Source organism: Idiotropiscis lumnitzeri, chromosome 1 (assembly GCF_059441095.1).
Source record: "Idiotropiscis lumnitzeri isolate Australia: NSW breed Sydney's pygmy pipehorse chromosome 1, RoL_Ilum_1.0, whole genome shotgun sequence".
NCBI classification, from domain to species: Eukaryota; Metazoa; Chordata; class Actinopteri; order Syngnathiformes; family Syngnathidae; genus Idiotropiscis; species Idiotropiscis lumnitzeri.
The window spans coordinates 29,065,978-29,079,295 of record NC_142391.1 but is presented as its reverse complement, the minus strand read 5'-3'; the positions used below and the strand labels follow the sequence as shown (position 1 = coordinate 29,079,295).

At 40.9% G+C, this 13,318-nt stretch overlaps 1 protein-coding gene and 2 long non-coding RNA genes across 7 annotated transcripts in view; 2 read left to right on the top strand and 1 right to left on the bottom strand.

The window, feature by feature from the left end:
• Window positions 1–1,195, top strand: part of LOC148344151 (uncharacterized) — an 18,204-nt gene extending 17,009 nt beyond the window's left edge. For both annotated transcript variants that reach the window (XR_015842889.1, XR_015842885.1), the window contains exon 5: window positions 404–1,195. This is a non-coding gene — a long non-coding RNA (uncharacterized LOC148344151). The remainder of the gene's footprint in view (window positions 1–403) is intronic.
• Window positions 1–13,318, bottom strand: part of shoc1 (shortage in chiasmata 1) — a 13,776-nt gene extending 458 nt beyond the window's left edge. Inside the window, exons 1-27 of one of the 4 annotated variants that reach the window (XM_088293949.1) lie at window positions 13,244–13,318; window positions 12,945–13,004; window positions 12,731–12,860; window positions 12,555–12,639; window positions 11,526–11,692; window positions 10,908–11,067; window positions 10,560–10,650; window positions 10,347–10,485; window positions 10,197–10,280; window positions 9,425–9,557; window positions 9,212–9,306; window positions 8,927–9,142; window positions 8,026–8,364; window positions 7,405–7,593; window positions 6,600–6,785; window positions 6,440–6,532; window positions 5,638–5,798; window positions 5,429–5,501; window positions 3,887–3,950; window positions 3,492–3,667; window positions 3,314–3,419; window positions 3,061–3,172; window positions 2,871–2,992; window positions 2,161–2,248; window positions 1,957–2,088; window positions 1,746–1,895; window positions 293–863 (exon numbers count right to left, since the gene is read on the bottom strand). In XM_088293949.1, the coding sequence (XP_088150075.1) occupies window positions 293–863; window positions 1,746–1,895; window positions 1,957–2,088; window positions 2,161–2,248; window positions 2,871–2,992; window positions 3,061–3,172; window positions 3,314–3,419; window positions 3,492–3,667; window positions 3,887–3,950; window positions 5,429–5,501; window positions 5,638–5,798; window positions 6,440–6,532; window positions 6,600–6,785; window positions 7,405–7,593; window positions 8,026–8,364; window positions 8,927–9,142; window positions 9,212–9,306; window positions 9,425–9,557; window positions 10,197–10,280; window positions 10,347–10,485; window positions 10,560–10,650; window positions 10,908–11,067; window positions 11,526–11,692; window positions 12,555–12,639; window positions 12,731–12,860; window positions 12,945–12,989 (3,907 nt within the window). In that variant the 5' untranslated portion in view covers window positions 12,990–13,004; window positions 13,244–13,318. Of the gene's footprint in view, window positions 1–292; window positions 864–1,745; window positions 1,896–1,956; window positions 2,249–2,870; window positions 2,993–3,060; window positions 3,173–3,313; window positions 3,420–3,491; window positions 3,668–3,886; window positions 3,951–5,428; window positions 5,502–5,637; window positions 5,799–6,439; window positions 6,533–6,599; window positions 6,786–7,404; window positions 7,594–8,025; window positions 8,365–8,926; window positions 9,143–9,211; window positions 9,307–9,424; window positions 9,558–10,196; window positions 10,281–10,346; window positions 10,486–10,559; window positions 10,651–10,907; window positions 11,068–11,525; window positions 11,693–12,554; window positions 12,640–12,730; window positions 12,861–12,944; window positions 13,005–13,243 lie in introns of those variants that run through there. The other 3 variants (XM_088293942.1, XM_088293958.1, XM_088293968.1) reach the window with 3 other exon arrangements.
• LOC148344150 (uncharacterized) lies at window positions 4,963–9,561 on the top strand. Its single transcript, XR_015842884.1, has 3 exons — window positions 4,963–5,793; window positions 6,616–8,181; window positions 9,063–9,561. It is a non-coding gene; the product is annotated as an uncharacterized LOC148344150 (long non-coding RNA).

Here is a 13,318-nt window from a genome sequence, read left to right as displayed (position 1 = left end):
CTTTCCAATATATAATTTTTCCTACCAATCTCTGTACTTACCTACCCGTCTACCTACCATCTACTTACATTGTGTCGCCACCTATCTCCCTATTTTGTGACCTACCTCCTCCCAACCTACCTGTCTATTCAGCATCTACCTACCGACCCACCCATCACTTTTCGTGCCCTTTTACCTACTGACCTTCCTTTGAATCTAACCACCTACCTCCCAATCAAAACATTAACCTGTCTACCTACCATTTCCCTACCACTCTACTGTCCATCAAAATAAATGTACATCTGGATCTTACCTATTCTAGTCAAGCCTGCTGCCTGTTCACTTCTCTTCCTCTCTTGTCCCATCCAGCATCTCGATCCATAGTTAGTTGACAAGCTTCCTCCTGTGTGTGAACCTCTACCAGGTAGACCTCCTGTCCACAACGGGCCCTTTGAAGGCGGGCTGAGGCGGCTGAAGTTGGCATCCAAGGACCTCAAACCTTGTTGCGACAACATCCCGCTTCTCCTCTCTATCGCCATTCCTGCCATTTCAGCTCGGCCATTGCCACCAGTTAACACCGCTTCCTGGCCGGTTTCGACCATCCTCCGATCAGCTGTGGACCAGCCGCTTACCTCCGGGCTTCCGGCGGGCCACATCGGGTCGTGGGTGAAATAAGCAGGCTCTTCCTGAGAGTAGAAGCTGATCTCTGTGTCATCTGGGGCCAACAGGAAGCTGGGGTTAACACTGGGAAATGGTTCCACTGTGGCAATGGCTTCCTCGGTTGGAGGAGGAGGAGGTGAAGGTGCAGGAGGAAGAGGAAGTGGATGGACTGGTCCTGACTGGGCTGACTGAGCTTCATACAGGGACGTGGCGTTGCTAAACAGCTGACATCAGAAAAATAACATTACGTACACTTATAACCTCACACCCATCCTTTTTTGGGGTGAATGTGTTTGGTTAATTCAGATAACAGCCACACAATTATAATAGGAGTGTGTAAACTTTTTTTATCTACTATATTTGTGAGCGCTTGTGCACACCCCAATTCCGATACCGATCATTCATGGGTGAGATCAGCCGATTCCGATTCCAATCACATGGATTAGCTGCACATTTTAAAAATTTTCAGCTGCTCAGTAACAATTAATTTGATAGCTTAATAAGTAAATTATATTTTGATTAATTGATGAATCACATTTTTAAAAATACATTTCATCCAAATTTCCATTACTGTACACAAACTGGAGCATTGTACTTTTTCTGCACTGGTTTGGTCTGCAACCTGTGCAGTTCTGAGCAAAGGGCCAGGGGATGCGACGCTGCACACAGGATGGCCTCTAGTGGGGTACAGACTGCAAAGTACAAGCTGCGGGTGATCCTTTTTCTGTGACATTCCGATCACAAACGTTTCCATGGAAATCACCTGATCACCATTCCTGGCCCATCGGTTGAAACACCACTAGATATATACATTAGGGGTGTGCAACTCTCCAATAAAATCCGATTTGATACATAGTTTCAAGGATGGTTTATTTTGAAGTGGTAATGATTCGGTTCGATTGAATTGGATTTTGATTTGGGTACAGCTGATTTCGAGAGACCATACTTCAATGATTTTCTTAACTTAAATGTAAATGTGGCCTAAATATCTCCAATAGAAGATGATTCCATACGTATCGATATATATTTTAAAGTGGACTATTGTAATTATTTTGACAGAGCCCTTGTACTGCTGGTGTACCTAATGAAGTGTCCCGCGAGCATACCTTCAGGACCTTGTGCGGCACCTCTGGAAACATCTCCACCAGCTGCGTCAGGGAGGCGGCGAGTAGCCACGGCAACGACGGCGCCCTTCTGAGCATGAGCTGAGCCACCAGGGGGTTGATACAGGGGAAGTGCAACAGGCTATGCTCCTCCTGACAAATATGGCGGAAATGTTAATCCGTGACAAATGCGAAAAGGTAACGTGGAGCTAACCTGCGAGGACGTGACAGTCAGCCAGTCTCGCTCCAGATAGTCGGCAGGATCGCGACTGCTGGACATTAGGCTGAGAAAGCAGATACGATTGATCCATCGGGCAACTTCCGACACCTCCGACGCAATAAGCACCTGGCGCATGAATAGCAACATTCTAATCTTAAATCGCAGAAGAATCCATGCAGAAACTTGCACCTTCTGTACCTTGACGTGCAGGTCCTCCAGCTTCATGCCAAAGAGCACAAGTGACGAGTAGACCATCACCAAGTTGTTGAAGGCTTCACTGGAGAACCTGCACAAATACAATAATCCCGTGACGAGCCAATCTTATGATCGGTTTCTTGCGTTTTTCGTTTGTTTGATGGCTTAGTGGGAAACGGAACAATGGCAACACAGGAATGGGCCGGTTGGAATGTGAAACGTGAGCATGAGACAAAACAATTATAGTATAGCTGCAGCTATCAAATATTTTTACAAAAGATTTAGAATATGTACAAAATATGCAAGTTCACTATGGAAATGATCTCGAAAAAAATGATTGGCAGGCTTAACCTGAAATGCACGTTATGGCCCACGGTATAATGTCGTGCTTTTTGTACAACGTGCTGTTCTATAACAATGCAAAATTCGCAAAAGGTGATTTTTTTTTTTTTAATTTTCCAAAGATGTCCACTTCTGTGCCTTACTGTGATTCTTCAGAGAACTGATCAATTATGTTGCTATCATGCTAGCGGTTGCTAAGACGTCCTAGTGGAGCATAGCAACCTGAGTAGCGAAAGCGCCAAGTTTAAGTGACATTATCCCTTTGAAGCTGCCAGTTACTACTTCTAATGAGAACTGATCCGATTAAATGTTAACAGATTAGCCATAGCTATGCTAATGTATAGCAAGATATCACACTGAGCAGAACTGACCCTCCCCCTTTGCCATCTGGGTAGTGCAGTATGATCCAGCAATAGTTGTACTGCAGTGACAGAGCGGTGAGCCTCATCACAATCACCTCGCAGACTCGCTCCTCACAAAGCTCGTCCTGCTCCTTCACACACACAGGAAGTAAATCGGATTACAATACTACAGGTGTTCAATAGGTGGCGTGTGTCCTACCTGAACAACGATGGCAGTGCTCTCATCCACCGTGATGACGGAGTAGTGATTGGTCCTGCCCAGCATCTGCAGGGACGGGCAGTGGCTCCTCTCCAGTAGTATTGTGTTGAATCTGCGATACCGCAACAATTTTTGTTGTTTTAGGAAGCCAGAATGGAAATGATGGCGTTTCCATTTTGAGCCTTCCGTTAAAGGCACAGATGGATAAATTCTACTTTTGTTTGTATGTGTGTGTCCTGCCAGGAACACTTACGTAGACTCCAGCATCTGCAGCAGCAGAGGCCAGTTGAGGAGCGACTCAGTCGCCAACAACACGTATGCCACCTTGGCCTCCAGGCTCTCCTCGCTATCCCGCTCATCTGTGGGTATTTCCAAAACAAAATCAACACCTGGACCACCAAGAAACTGCCTAGCGACTCACGCATGCTGACCTCCGACGGGGAGGACAGTGTCGAAGGTGATGTGTTGCACTCTCTTCTCCTTGCAGACGGTTGCCCACGGGGATGGCCCAGGGTGGTCGTACTCCACCACCAGAGAAAAAAGGTCCCACGGGAAGTCTGGGCCCAGATGTTGCTCGTACACCAGCACGCACCCACTGTCCATAACACTATATGGACCCAGGACTCATGTAAGTATGTACAGTTTCCCCCTTTTTCTTTACATTTTACAATGATCACGATATCAATTACACGAAGAATATTTTACTGGTTTACAAAATTATGTATGATATAGTGAGGGGAGGAGCTTCGTGTAGAAGGAAAAGTGGTACTTTGCCACTATCTTATGGCTGTTCTAGGCAAGTATAAAGCTTTCTTAATGAACTCACCTGCTGACAACACTGGCGCCGTTCAATTTGCCCTTGTCGTTATCAGGGCGAACAGCACTTACAGCTGCCGAGATACAAACAGTACAAGACTGTGTGATAATATTTCATGCTTATTGGTGGCATCAGGCCAAAACGTCGTATCTCCAAAACAGTCACTTTTCAAGATATCCCAAAAATAAAATGCTTGTTCAAACATTGCAATTGTGTCATCAAAGAGAGCAGGTCATTTTCAGCACTTTACATTGGTCAATTATTTGTAAAAAAAAGAAAAAATGACACCCACAAATGTGGCGCAAAAGTATAGATTTTTGAAACAATATTAAATTCACCAAACTGCGACTTATGAGGTTTCTCTCTGACGTCAGCATTATGTAGAACAGTAATACTGCGTCAAAAGTTTGCAGAGATGTGCTTGTACTATTGAATAACAAAGAAGTTTGGTGCCTAAATCGAACAGTACCTGTGCTATTGAATTTCAGCAAAAGTTTGTGGTCACCTGATAATGCAATAGAATGGCAAATGGTTTCCAAATTTTGAACTGGTGCTTTATCCTTTAATATACAGTCAAGGTTTTGCTCATGTTGTTTAAAATGGAAGGTGTTTCCTCTGTATTGGTCGTGTACATAAATTGTACAGGACCAGTGGGTAGTTTGTAGAGACTTGCTCCTGCTACTGAATAGGAGGGTGCGTGACAAAACTATCAATCGTGTCAGCTTTCAGTAATAATGCAAATATTGCACCAATATAAATATTGCACTTACTTAGTTATATTACTCTATTGTAAATAGTACAATTTTAACAGCGCTTAACTTCTTTGCTGGATGATTAATCTTTGTGGTTTATACTTTAAAGTATTTTTGGTGAAGTATTTAAATATATCAATATTTAATTCAGATTTAATGGTTAGCTTTATGTTAATTAGTCACTACTTTTGTAGGAGTCACACACCTACATTTGAATTTAGTTTACGAATGACAAAGGAGATCCATAAATAGAATATAAATATAAATAAATGTGACTCATTTATTTCAGTAAAGTGAAACTCGTTATATACATTTCATGATTTCATTTTTTTTTTCACTTTTAAGATCGCAGGTAATGACTAACAAACATACAAAATTTACCATATCAAATAAGTAGAATATTATGTAACAATTGACGTGATTTCTAATACAGAAATTAAATTGGAATTTCTCAGTGCGTTGTTTAAGGAATTGTATTGTACTATAAGTTTGACTTTTTGAATTTAACTACAGAAAAAACTTTTCTATGATATTTTCATTTATTTAGATGAATCTTTATATATTGATTTCTGCCATTTTGTGTTGGACTGTGGACTCATTAAAGCAATTTTTATCTTAGCTTGTTTTTTCCTGTGACACCTCATTAGTTGAAAGCCCAATTTGGAGTGTTGTGCCGCCACCTAGTGTGCAAAATTGTACAATATGGTTTTATCCATCCACAGACAATTTGGTTGTCACAAATGTTGTATTGTTTCAAGTATTTATAAGAATAGAACATGTCGTACATGTTAAAGCTTACCAGTCAGTTGTTTCAAGTTTTGCATTATTGTGGGCATTCTGTCGTCACAATTAAACGATACGATGACAAGAATCTGCAACAAAGCAAAATTATCATGCTGCTGTTGTATAATTAAGCGCTTTGTTGACCGCTGCAGCTATTGTAAAATGTGCAATACAAATAAAGTTGGATTGTATTGTTTTATAATCAAACCTATTTCAAATACTGACTTTATCGTTGTGCAGCCGTGCCACCACCAGTTTCTGCAGCTCCACCAGCTTCACGTCGGACTTGCGGTCCCGGTGCCCGAGGTATGAAATGATGAGCAGTCTCCTCAGCAGCTGAATCAGACCTGTGTCTGTACACGTCTCTGATGCCTTGCTCAGGTACTCTAAAGCAGAAGACTTTGTTGGTCCAGGGAGGGGATTTTTTTTTTCCAAGGAGCCCTCATAATATTAACACCAATTACATAAAATTGCCAAAGGAATTAAATCCATATTGTTGCAAATTGTATAATAATGTAATAATAATGTTTTCCAATTCTTATTTTTAGATTAAAAAAATGTAATGTGAATCAAATCATAATTTTAGAAAGAAAAAAGTTACAATGTTAAGTCATATAATAAAATATGATGTTAAAAATTTTTATAAGGAGAGTTCATTCTTGTGATATTATGCCAATCATTCTGGAAGTCACCTTTACCCCGTAAAAAAATATTCCTGTAATAATGGCCCTTTAGTTTAAAAAACACATCTTTAAGGGATATCAGATTAATTTGATTCTGCATCAAACTCGAAGCCTTTAATTACCCCAAAGCAACGATAGTGAAGAGTATGTTTTTTTGAATAGTCCCCATGCTGTATGCGCAGTAGATTTGCGCATTTTCAAAAACAAAACCACACAAGAATTGACTGAAAATGATTTTGCCAACAAGTTACGGCCTGTGGACCCCTAATTGAGAACCACTACTCTTAACATTAAGGTGTTGGTGATGGATAGTGTAACAAGTACGTAGCAACGTTGTTACTAACCCACAGCAGCAGTCAGGTGACACTTGAACAGCAGCTCCTTGGCTGTTACCAGCATGTGGATCACAAGCACCTTGTGGAACAGCTGCTCCTCATCTGCACGCAACACAACATCAACGGTACATTCCCTCAACAACTACATTATCTTCCTCAAGTGTCCGACCTCCTCTCTCCGCCAGCGTCTTCCTGGACAGCGCCATCTCTCTCTGTTTGAGCACGTAGCGCGTCTGGTCTGGGGCCAGACACTCAAAGTCCCTCCAGGCGGGGAGGTTGAGGCCCAGCTCTTTGGCAGAGGATAGACGAGGCCGAGCCAAGGACAGCAGCTCGTGGTAGGCCTGTCGCTGACTGTCTATGTGCAACATGCGAAGTAAAAGCACATCTTGAGCTCTTCTTTTGTGCGAATCAGTGTTTATTGTATCGGTCATGATTAACCATTTAGCATGCAACATAAGGGGGAGCCATCACTTGTAGGTTGTTGGAAAGAGAAGTGTGAAGAATACAGTGCTGGAAAATGAGTGAAAAACTGAATACAAGACGGAATGATACATAATTGTCATTACATATAATGGAATTCATGTGACTAAAAGGAGTTAAAAAGAATTTGTAAAAATTCCAGTAATCAGGCAAGAAAATTTAAGTACCACCAAATCCCTGCAGACAAAAAAAATAACATTTATTTTCCTGTTAAAACAACCAGTACTCCTCCACCTTACGTGGTATGTCGCAGGTGTCGCTTATTTGCCACTGTAGAGACAAAACCTCCAAGTTAATCTATAATGAATGTTGCTCTGTCCTCTGTAATATTTGTGCACTTTCTTAAACGAATGCCTTATTGTGGTGGCGCACAGTGTTATGAAATACTCTCGATAGTCCCATTATTGTTTTGTTGTGTTGTTTGAAGTTAATCACATACCGGTAATGTGGTGTTTCTGTATAGCAAGTGAAGGCGTGGGTGGCCTACCACCTACCAGTGGCCGGGATTTGAACCACTCTGCTGTTGGGCGCATCTTGGGCAGCTGTGGTGATCTGCCCTCTGGAGGCGTGTCCTGACGCTGCAGCTGTAATGACAGCGGTGGGCTTCCTGTCTGACTTGCGTGTCCGCTGTGGAGTTGGCTGCACCTCAGAGATCCTTTCTTTATCTTGTTCCTCCTCTGGTGCTGATCAACACATAAGACCTCAAACTTGAAACCCTATAAATCAGTGATCCCAAACCACCAGGGTGATCTCCAGGAACATTTGGTACTTGGCCGCCGCAGATACACACAAGAGGGTCGCGGGCTTGCTGGCGCTTATCCCAGCTGTCTTTGGACATTAAGCGGGGTACACCCTTGACTGGTTGCCAGCCAATCGCAGGGCACACATAGACAAACTACCATTCGCACTCACAAACACACCTAGGGACAATATGGAGTGTTTAATTAACCTACCATGCATGTTCTCGGAATGTGGGAGAAGCCGGAGCACCCAGAAAAAAATGCAGACTCGGAGAACAGATCTTAATATGGTCTCTCCACTTCAAAGATTTTCACAGGGTCTGTGAATGTCACGGAACTCAATTGCTATTCCCCACCCATTAGAAGCAGAGGCACCTGCAGTGGAAGTGGGCGCCTGCTGTGACCTCAGCATCATGAAGGTGCTCAGCGGGTCGACGTGCTGCACAGGATGACGCCTGGCTGCCATGACGACGCCTCTCTGGTCGTCCATTTCCGGGCTTCTCAGGTCGCCGCCCATCTTACGAGGAGAAGGTACGGGCGAGACTTGGACAAATGACTTGTTAGTGCTTCTATTTTGAGAACTTGTTGAAGATTTGACTTTTGTGTCACGACGGAGCGTTTTTTGGGAGACCTCAGCAGAACCTTTGTGGTTTTGGACCAGGACTGAAACAGTTTTAGACTCTTCCGGATGTGGTGAAACACTTTGCAAGTGGTCTGAAGAGACAACAGGAGAAATTTTAGTTAGCTTGGGCTTGAGTGCCAGTTCCCTAAAACTCAATGAGATGGTTAGAAAAAAATATCAGTCCCGACACCAGTTTCACAAATTCACATCAAATTTGCTACAGTTTTGCCCAAAACTCCCTAAGAAAAAGAATTCAGCCTCTCACGCCAGTTGCACTTAGTAATGTGAACTTTAGTATGCATGTGTTTCAAGAATAGATGGACAAAAACATGTCAAGAACCCAAGCCTGGAAAGACACGGGAAACCTGCCATTTTGGACTGATGCAGCCAAATTAGAATAATTTTGAACATTTAAGGGGTTCTTTTAGGCGGATCTTATTCAAGAGTTTTTGTCAAAAAGCTACAAAATTTGAACCACCTGCTGTATATTGGACAGATGGCTGATGAGTAACTGCAAAGTAACATGGCAAAGGTTGATGACTCACCATAAAACACAAAATGCTCGTCAGCTCCACAAGGTCAGAGCTTCAGCAAGCGTCTCTTGTGTGATGAATTTAAACAACACATACTCAAAATAAAAGTGAGTGAGCTCACATTCATCACCACATTCTGGTGACACATTCTTGAAGTCTTCCACCACGCTGCCATCCTCATGAGAAGGAACCTCACTGCTCAGCCGCTCCAGAGACTCTCGCATGTTACCAAACAACTCTCCAATCTCTGTCTCTAGAGCCAAACTCTCCAAGGGGGTTAACTTCAAGGCTTCGCTCAGATGCTGAAAGTCAACGGCTGCTTTTTCTACTTCAGGTTCTGCCAAGATACAAATTAATTTTGATCAACTGTACATCAGATGATACAATAGGAAGGCCTTGATTCTACCTGCAAACAGCAGGCGCAGTACATAGTCTGGATACTTCTCAGCCTTCCAGAGCGCTGCCCCCATCTGCTTCTGAGCTCCTGCTGGCACCAAAGATCTGGAATGTCATAAAAATGAACGAATAAGTCAGAAAAACACATTCACTGGATAGAAAAAGTCTACCACACTACACTGCACACAGACAAAAATTATGAGTTTGTTCCCTCATCACTCACAATATGTCCTGTGGAGACAATTCTTCCTTCTGAATCTCACATATGCTGAGACGGGCATGGTGGTGACTGGTGGCAGGAGCAGGTGGAGTCAGAGTCAACTCCAACTCCATTTCGGTCGGAAGCATCACCCATTCTAAAGAAAAATAAAATACAGTGGAAAATCTGTTATACATTCTTGGAATAAAATGCACAAAACTTGAAATGCTGATCTTTGCATTATTTTGAGTTTAAGGCATGAGGCGCCAGTACTAAAAACAGATAAAATAGTTATGTCACGTACCTACTGACCAGTTATGTACCAGACCGAAAAATGTAGTACTACATCACTTAAAGTCCCAGTACCATCACCAGTATCGAAATCAGTTAGAGATCCCGACTAATAACGATTATTCGTCTCATGTACCAGTATGAAGACCTGTTATATACCAAATCCAGTACCCAAAACAATTATAGTAGTATCTTACCAGTTACAGTCCTAGTACCAAGTCCAGTTATAGTGGCGTACCACACTACAAGCTGCAGTTATAGTAACAGGATCAGTTCTAGGACCAGAATAAGTTCCACAAGCAGTTATTGTATCAACTCCAGTTCCACGACAAGTTATAAGACCAGGACAGGACCAGTACCAGTACCACTGCAAGTACCATTTGTTTTAACAGAGTCACTTACAGTACCAGTACCAAAGGCCGTTACAGTACCTGGACCAGAACGTGTTGTATTATGTGTACCAGTTCTACAGAGGTACCAGTACGTCACTGTTTTATATTCCAACCTGGAGGGGTGTCCTTCATCCAGTCTCCTTTGTCGGTCAATTCCACTGAAGAAAAATGCGAAATGTCCACTGATGCTGATTCATCTAAAGAACAAAACAGCGCTTTTCAAAATTTGTACTTTTAATTTATCTCAACAACCTGTTTGCTACCTTTACAAAGCGCCTCCAGATCAGGAAGTTGCTCTTCATGTTCTGCAACAACGTTCAAACCACGGCAAACGCTCGAAAACGTTCTGGGATAGTCGTCGTTCATCATGCTGTGGTCCAGAAGCTCAGGTAAAAGCAAAGACTACCGGGAGAAGAATGAATAGTTTTTCGGCTCTGAGTCAGAGGGAAAAACAATTGTAATGTTAGTTGAAATACCTTATTTGGTGTTAGTGACTCTATTGTAAACACCTCAGTATGATCTTCTATGTGCCGTTCATCACTGGACCTCTCATAAGGCGCACAGTGCCTGCAAGTTTGGAAGCCCCACTTTACACTTGCATTAAAAGAGCATTCATGACGTGTATGTGATTGAGAGTGGTGGGAAGTACAAATAACTTATCATTGCTGTACTTTGATAGTAAACATTCATTTTTAGTTTTGTACTTAAGTACATTTCAGAGTCGGTTCTTTATTATCTTTTAAGTGCAGGAGTTGAATCAGCACTTCCACTTTCATCAAAGTCTTTTTTTTTTTTTTTTTTCAAGTATTTCATTGTAAGTGCACCTGAATATTGTTTCCTCTTTGATGGAGTGTCCGCTCAAGCTTATTAACGGGTCGGCCACTAGCAGGGTCTTCAGCCGGGACACTTTGCTCTTCAGGGTGGGCAAATGTTTGAAATGAGGCAGAAAATTGGTGGCCACGAAGTCTTCTGGTAGGAGCAGGTCTGCCAAAATCCAACAATGAGTCTAACACAGTGGTACTTTGACTTGTGAGTTTGATTTGTTCTGTGACCAAACTTGTTTAAAACAAAATGTCATAAATCCGTTCGCACATCAAAAATGGTTACGATTTTAACAAGGCAAAATATTTTATATTGTTATAAATTATTTATTGTCATAAAAAATGAGAATGTATAGAAATGACTCATTTTATGAAGTTTAATAATTGTATGTAGTGTTCTATTCATGTTTTGATGTGTGATGAGTTCTTTAACAAACACCCCACACCCCACACAAAAAAATCTGATTAGGTTAATTCAGGATGAGTGAATTGGGAATGTTTGGGGGAGCACTGTACTTAAATAGCTTAATTTCTCTTAACTTAAAAAACTCACCAGTTGAGGCACTCTTAACAACAAGGTATGTTGCTCTTCTAATGCGCAACATACGAGTATTCTTTTACCTTGGTCTTTCATTCCAAGATCCAGCTGAGCAGTCAACTTGACAAAGGATTCATCACACAGATGGGCAAGCTTCGGTTCTTCACCCTGGTGGAGAAGCTCTGCTGAGTCTGCTGGACAGCTTGATATGGTCTCCATTTTGTCCTCGATACTCTCAGGGACATCAAATCTGGAGTTGAACAAACAGTCGACATTCTAAGAAAACTATACACGTAGGTCTGTACTGTAAACAAAACCTCAATCTGCTATGTTACAGAGTAAATAGCTTTTATAAACTAATTTTTTTTTCAAATATTTGAACACATTGTAAATGGGTAAACACAAAAATGTCAAGCAAAAAAAATGTATAGCAAATACAGTACTGTATGTGTTGTAATATCTTTGTTGTACACAGTACATGTGTGTGTTGTTAAGGAGTGGGGCCTGGTGGTATGGCGTATGAGAATATTACAACTTTAAATATATTTTTTTTACACAGATCTCTTTATTTTCAGCATGTGATTACCTTTCAGCAGCAAATGATACCATTTAAATTTTGTAAGATTCACATTTTTCGAAAAAGTATACAGTAATGATTTTTCTTTCAAAACTATATTGATTACAAAGTTTTTTCCTCCATTTTTTTCGCAGAAGTATCTAAAAACTATACATTTGACATTTTTCCCACGTCTGACTTTATCTTGAACAATAAAAATCTATAATTTTTTTAAGGTTGAAATTTTGTCTGGGAAATAAAGGTATGTTTTCAAACATTTATTTAAGTTTATTTACCATCTGCGTTAAATATGTTTTGGTCGAGTCACTGGGTACAGTTTTTAACTCTTATATTTAAGCGGAATGTTACAGTGTCTTACAATAAGCTCAAACAAACCTTTTAGCAATACAACCATTGTCTCATTTTTGTTGAACCAAGTACACTTATGCTGCATTTTAATGTTGGTCATCATGTTTTTACTTAGAGAACCAAGTTTTTTTTTTAGATGGTACTTAGAGTAAAAAGTTTTCAACCACAAATTTAGGGGGTACATTACTTTTCTGTTGAGTTGATGTGTTGTTTTGTTTCTCTCAGGTCATCCAAGACGGAAGTGCTGAGCGTATATGTAGAAATCATCTTCCCTAAAGAAGTAAATCACCACAATTACGTGACAGAATCTTCATATTGCATCCACAATTAAACTGATTAGAAAACACTCTGTCATTTGTGTACCTCTGACCCAAGGCTTTCTGTAGGCGACCTCGGCTAGGATGCCACTGTGAATGTAATGGTCATCCTTGTAAGCAATGTAAGGTGTTGCTAACGCCAACAAGTCCTTCATTACCATCAGATGGTTTCTGTTCTGAAAGTATGATTTATAGACGTTTATCTTATGAATTATTTTTTCCTGTGTGTTTGTTCAACTCTATTGCAGCCATAAACCCACCTCGAATACATAATCCAGAGCTATAAAACTGGCACAAGGGAACATAGTTGTGTGTCCCACCTGTAAATATATTCATATAAATGTAAACATTTTTACGTCAATCATTTTTATTCTTATTTGGAAGGAAAACAACCCAGGCTAATACTAGCTAAACTACAGCTCACAAGTAGCGAATTATGTAGCATTATGATTCGATTATGAAAAGTACTCTATTCTTATGAACTACTAAAATATCTAGGTGTAATGTTTTAACGCTACAACGTATCAATATTTATTTATTTATTCAATATATAAGTTACCTTTCGTTATTGTTTTGTCCAAATGGCAAAAAATAACCAGATATCGATGACCATCCAAGATTGTCTCAAGGTGAG